This window comes from Montipora capricornis, chromosome 2, assembly GCF_036669925.1.
Source record: "Montipora capricornis isolate CH-2021 chromosome 2, ASM3666992v2, whole genome shotgun sequence".
Taxonomy (NCBI): Eukaryota; Metazoa; Cnidaria; class Anthozoa; order Scleractinia; family Acroporidae; genus Montipora; species Montipora capricornis.
Window position 1 is genome coordinate 35,711,917 of NC_090884.1, and position 6,899 is coordinate 35,718,815.

At 40.0% G+C, this 6,899-nt stretch overlaps 1 protein-coding gene across 1 annotated transcript in view; it reads left to right on the top strand.

Moving 5' to 3' along the window:
* Positions 1-3,815, top strand: part of LOC138020074 (T-cell-specific guanine nucleotide triphosphate-binding protein 2-like) — a 9,775-nt gene extending 5,960 nt beyond the window's left edge. The window contains exon 2 of the mRNA XM_068867075.1: positions 2,582-3,815. Within this exon, the coding sequence (XP_068723176.1) occupies positions 2,582-3,593 (1,012 nt within the window). The 3' untranslated portion in view covers positions 3,594-3,815. The remainder of the gene's footprint in view (positions 1-2,581) is intronic.
* Positions 3,816-6,899: the final 3,084 nt, after the last annotated feature.

The following is a 6,899-nucleotide window of genomic DNA, read 5'->3' on the forward strand; positions in this document are numbered from 1 at the left end:
TCTACCATGTAAACACTTCAATGCGTTTCCTGAAGAAACGTATGAAAAGTTAGCCCTGCTAGAGTAGTTCGGTTAGCCGGGGCACCCTTCCTCTATGTAAACAGGCCCTAAATGGTAAGTTTCACTGAGATGTATCGCCACTTTTATAGATGGTTTTCATCTGACGTCACAGCGGCCATGTTGGTGCACAGAACAATAGAGAGAAAAGTCATTTGGGAATTGGACGCTATCATAATGCAAAACATGAGCCATAATTCGCTATTGTCTTGTACACCAACATGGCCGTCTCATCACGTGATTGAAAACCATCTATTCCCGGTCTAGCATGTCTTTTATTTCCGGTCTAGCATGTCTTTTAATCCCGGTCTTGCACGTCTCCTACACCTGAAGCCTACCTGATCTTTTATGAGTCTAATCAATTGACTTTACTTGTTGTAATTAATTCGATTTTTGGGCAAAATTCCCGCCTTTTGTTAAGGCCATGTGGATTAAGTGTGAATAATTGCGTCATCCAATAGGCTTCTCTGGTAAGCAGTAACTGGTCTAAATGTAATGCAGCTTGGAAAGTTATCTTTTTTTTCAATGATAATAAATCTTATTTTAGAAATGTCGTGTTCGGAGCTATCGTAATGTACCGCCAGTTCACATGTTTTGTCCAAGATTGGACTCTTAGCAATGGGCATATAATCTATGAAAAGGCCAAAGTAGAAGGTAACATGAAACAGATGCTTTGGTGGAGGTATAGAGTTGATATTTTCAACCTCTGGACCCAAGGTTTGCCAAAACTACTTGAATTCACTGATTACATTAATTTTCTCTACCCCACCATTAAGTCTGAATTGGTGTATTCTGGTAGTTTTCATCTTGCATGTTCAGGTCGGGATCTTACGTTACACCTTAATTAAGGACGGGTTAATTGCTACCGACATTTATTCTAAACCTACTGAGAGCCACCTTTATTTGCCATTTTCTAGTTCACACCCGTCACATTGTAAAAGAGCAATTCCTTATGGGTGGGGTAGCCTTGAGAATTAAGCGCACCTGTTCCACCGCTGATTTCTTGCAAAATAGATGTGAAGAATACAAAGGGTATCTAAAGACTCAAAATTACCCAACAGATTTACTTTGACAAACAGTTTGATAAGGCCCTTGAAATCCCAAGATTTGAATGTGTAAGCAAAAAGGTGAAAGCTAAGAAAAACGGTTTTTCCTTTGATATTCGATTATAATCCCATTTTGCCAGACATTCAAAACATCATTAGGAAGCACTTTCATTTTTTAAGATCTTCACCTAAAATCACTGAATTTTTTCATGCTAAATCTGTTTTCCCTGCCTACCGCCGAACTAAGAATCTCAAAGAAGTTCTAGCACCTTCTAGATTTCGACCATGCTCTGCTACAAGTCAGACGATCGAAGAAGGCGTTTGTTTTAAATGCAATAAAGATAGGTGTGACTTGTGTAAGAATTTTCTTCTTCAAGCTGCTAAATTCCACAGCTCAGCCACTGGTAGACAATATCCCATCCGACAAAAATTGTCCTGTTCATCCAAAAATGTGATTTACCTCGCAACATGCTGTAAATGCAATTTGCAATATGTGGGTTCTACATCAACTGAATTTAAAATTAGATTCTACGACAATAAATGTGCTCAACAATAGAAAAACATGTGAATTGGCGGTACATTACAATACCTCCGAACATGACATTTCTCAAATAAGTTTTATTATCATTGAAAAAATTATATCTTTCCAAACTGCATTACATTTAGACCAATTACTGCTTAACAGAGAAGCCTATTGGATGATTTGTTACTTGTCCAGCTACGTTTTATTCATTAGTCTTAAAATAAAGTAAATAAAGTAAGCACTTGATCCTCCTACATCATTTTGTTCATTGATTCATTCCTCACGGGGAAATTAGAACCCAGAAATGACCAGCTACCAACGTCAGGGGCTTCATAGCTCAGTTGATTAGAGAGTCGCACGGGTATCGCGAGGTCACGGGTTCATTTCCCGTTGAAGTCTGGCATTTTTCAGGCTTCTATACGCACAATTGCTAAAATTGCGTCCATAACTGTGAGGATCATAGCTATACTTGATTTCATATCTGCAGTTCAGTATGTGATTCGTTTCATATATCATTTCGTTCATTATCGAAGATAAGTTTTTTGTCCGGAATTTTTCAGGCTTCTCTACGCAATTGCTAAAATTTGCGTCCATAGCTGCGAGGATCATAGCTTTACTTGATTTCATATCCGCAGTTCAGTAAATGATTTGTTTCATATATCATCTCGTTCATTATCGAAGATAAGTTTTAAATTTTTGTATAATTGTTTCAGGGTGATTGGAGACTGCTTTGACAAGCAGCTATACCGTAATTCCTAGCAGTAGCATTGCATGATAGAGTTTCCTTGTGAGAGGCTCGTTTGATGGCTGAGGTCGGATACAAACTATGCACTCTAGACACCACCCCCCCCCCCCCCCCCCAAAAAAAAAAAAAAAAAAAAAAAAAAGACGTAAAAAGCGGTAAGGCCCATATATACAATGTGCTATTCCTAAACCTAACTTTTCCCCCCATTAGACTCTGTGATGACGATGAAGGAGCAGCTCCAGTCGATGTAACTGAATGCACAGCAGAGCCAACTATCTATGATCACCCAAGCAACTCCAACATAAAGTTTTGGGATCTACCAGGGATAGGCACCCCTAACTACCCCGATCTGGAAACGTACGTCCAAAAGGTACAATTGGACAAGTACCATGCCTTTCTAATTCTCACAGCCGCTCGATTCACCGAGAACGACTTGCTGCTGGCTAAAACAGTCAAATCGATGGAAAAGAGTTTTTTCTGCATACGAACAAAAATTGATGAAAACATCAGAGCTGAGTCGCGAAAACGGTCATTCGATGAAGAAGCGATGTTAACCAAGATACGAAGCAATTGTTTGCAAAATCTCGGCGATCTACTCAGACATGAGAAAGATGTGTTTTTGATAAGCAACCATGAACCTGCCAAGTGGGATTTTGTCCGACTAACCCAGGCCATTCTAGATGCTCTGTCCAGATATCAGCGAGAGAGTATGACCTTGTCACTTGGCAAAGCAATTACGAAGTCCTCGAAAGAAATTTTTCAGAGGAAAGTGGATGCTCTGAAAAGCCGCATTTGGAAGGTCGCTGCAGCATCTGCGGTGGCTGCCCTTGTTCCTTTGCCCGGGCTGTCTTTCGGCGTTGATGCCTTTCTTATATTATCGGAGCTCCGCCTTTACAGATCCCAACTTGGTCTGCCGAAGACAGATTCTGCTGAATTTGCGGAGCTTCCTCCTGTCTCTAAAGAAAAGGTTTTCGTTGCCTGGCATATTTCGAGTGTGGCACACCTGAGCACATTTCTTGTGTCCTTTTCCACTGAAGCAGCCGCTGAAGAAGCCGTCCGTTTCATTCCGCTTTTGGGGTCGGCCGTAGCCAGTACTATGTCCTATGGTGCTACCTACTATGCGTTGCATACGCTTTTGGAAACCGTTGAAGATGCAGCCTTGTCAGTTATAAGGGAAGCTGCTGAAAGGACAGCTGCTGAGTTGGAATCACAAATTGACTAACTTTTTGTGAAAACCCTGCTATCGTTTCAAATTGGTTGTTAGGATTTCGTAGACAAAGAAATATAGAATATGTCTTGGAAAATGTGTCCGCACGGGATTTACGCACGAGTTGGTATCAGAAATCGAACGAGTGAGATTTCTGATGAAAACCAACGGGTGCATAAATACAATGGGACACACTTTTCAAGTTTTCATGTTAATTATATGCATACTTAGATTTAACTCTTGTTTAATGACAATTTGTTATTACACAGATTCAAGTCGCAAGCTTATCAAAGATTTAAGCTTTGTAAACGACGTTTACGCTAAAAATCAACATTATAGCAAGCGCACAACGTAAAATATGAATTCTAAAGTTTAATTCCATCTCTTTTCGGTGGTTTCAGTTGTTTCACCGATGGACATCCCGGTTTGAATGGTTGGCGAAGTGTTGAGTGTGTTGACAGAGATCGTAAACTGTCCTCCACTTATTGTTGGTTTTCACTCACGTGATCAAGAGGCATGTTTTTCAACGAAAACAAAAGAAAACGTTTGCATGATAATAGAGTTGAATTCCCGGAGGATTTGGTCGGGGTTCCAACATGGCCGCCGTTTCTTTGTTTAGGGGCTTCAACATGGCAGCCGTGACGTCATGTGAAAACCAAGAATTATAGCTCCCTGGAAAAAAATCATTGGTGTTTTGCTTGCGGGCGGCAGTTCCGCTAGTTGAAGTACTAGTAGTCATCCGTGTTTGAGATGTTCTGCTAGATATGCCTGACATATTTCTTTCCTGGTGTGGGTTCAAGCCAATGTAGTTTGTTATGCTTTGCACATTCCTGTGCGCGCTTAAGGTAATTCCCTTGAAAATGACGTACTATCCAGATTTTTGCCAAACTTGGCACAATTGATATCCATGCACAGGACATTAAAAACTACAATAAAAAGATGGGGTCGTCGTATTTGTTTTCGCGCTGCTGTATTTTTACCAAATTTAGCGAGAAGGCGTTCGAAACTTCATCAACCGGAAAAATTGTTGATACTGTATGTTACTGTATATAGCAAAAGCAACTGAATATTATTGAAACCTTGAGCCTACTTGTTTGCCCAGGCTATAATCTTTCAGTAAAGTGATTTCAAATTACTCGATCTTGCAAAGAAATGTATAAGCAAAGTGGACCTCTACATCATCACCTCAAACTTCAAATGATCATTTTCCTGGGGCCAACAACTTCTTTAGGACCGTCTATTGTTATTGCGCATATGTTCTGCCAAGAGAAAATGAGGGGACAGAGAGGGAGGCTCAGGGTGTTGGCCGGGATATGTCATGTCCACGAAAGTTATTTTTAGACGAGCGGAAGTCTGTCTTCCGAGACGTCCGCATGCAGTCTTGCCATCGCAGTCGTCGTGCCATTAATTGTCGCTCTCGCTATTCGTTTCTAACTCGCGTTCTCCGTTTAATTCACTGATGTCAGCCAGCAAGTCATTCGTGTCCTCAGAAATAGTGGAGCTTATTTCCCAGCTATCAGAGCAGAAAAACGATTTTCCGCGTTTCTGAAAGTCGTTTTCATCGACAAAAGGTTATTTCTAATAGCTTTCCACAGTCGTTTGGAAATCGCCTTAATAAACCTTCTTTGCTTATTCATTTTGTTTCACAGATCATGTGACTGTACTCGGGAGACTTTATCAATGGTCTTGTTTATAAAAGAGTGGGTGCGTGAATGGATGGGTATGACCTACTTTGAACGGAAATACTCTCCTAAATATTGTCACCTGATCTAAATTGAGAAAGCAAAATGTACTATCGCATAATTATATAAGTCCTATCAGAGTCATTTGCTAATTTTACCAACATAATTACAAAGTAATTTTACTATGGTGTTCATTTACCCTTATGCTAGTTTTACCTTCAAGCTTTATTTCAGCATGAGATTTTGTGGTTTTTTGGGACGATTCCTAAAGAAAAATGAATAATTCATGCATCGCCATTTTTCTAATGATCAATCAGATTGTGTGCAACTTTCCAGATACTAACCTCAGGTGAAAAAGGGACATCGACATGAGAAAGAAATCGTTGGAGTTGGCCTCATATTTAATAATTTGACAGATGCATATTTTCATACTTTAGAGGACATAGTTGTAAGATACACAAAACGCATAGGATATTTACCAAAGGACATAAGTTCATTTTAAAAGAAAGGAGTTGGCAAATTAAAAGTCAATCGTTATATTTCGAAGAAGATGATCACATTGCCTGAATTTAATTTTGCTCATATTTCTTGTTAAGTTCATAAATAAAGAAAATAAAGATATTAATTTAATAAGTATAGGTAATCACAAAACACTCTGCGAAAACCCTTTCTGACAATAAATATGGTAACTAGCCAGCCGATAAAATGAATTTTGTGCGCAAACGAAAAGCTTCTGTATGTTTATTTCTAATGCTTATGTTTAATGAAGACAAAAGGGGATACTAATTTGATTAAAGCCTTGGCGTTGGCGTTGTCTCCCGAACCTGACACCGTTCTATTTTTTTCCTTTTTCATCTGAACCTGCTGGAAGAAAACCAGTTATTGCTGACCGTAAAACTCTTGCTTGAACTCTCGTGCGCGGCCAAACGATACAAAACGCTCGCCAACTCTCATTAAAAAAATGAGCAGGTTCAAATTCGATGAGAGTAACCGAGAGTGGATGAGAGTCCCTGGCCAAACGACAGCGGGAGTTTCCAATCTCGTCAACTCTCATCAACTCTCGCTCTCGTTTGGACAGGGCTTTACACTTTTTGCACTGGTGTAGTACACTTTTTGCAATGTGTTAAGCACTGGCCAAACGAGAGCAAGAAATGAAACTCTTCCTCTCGTTTGGCCATGAACTCTCATCCACTCTCGGCTACTCTCATCGACTCTCGAGAGCTCTCATCGAATTTGAGCCTGAGTTGGCGAGAGTTTTATCTCGTTTGGCCGCGCACGAGAGTTTGAGCGAGAGTTTTGCGTTCAGAATTTACTGGTTTTTTTTTTCCAACGGGCTCAGATAAAAAAGAAATAATAATATGGCGTCGAATTGGGGAACCAAGGACAACGCCATGGCTTTAAAAAAAAAGTGGAGTCACGAGGAAATTTTTGCACTAATTGACTTATACGAGGCAAGACTTTGCTTTGGGATGTTTCCTCCAAAGACTATCACAATAAGGAAGCGACAGCCAAGAAACATAAGCATTAGAACTAAACACGCAGAAGCTTGTTTGGGCACCAAATTCGTTTAATTAATTAACCGGTCTGGCTGGCTAATATACCGGCTGGCTAGTCGCCATATTTACATCAGAAAACGGGT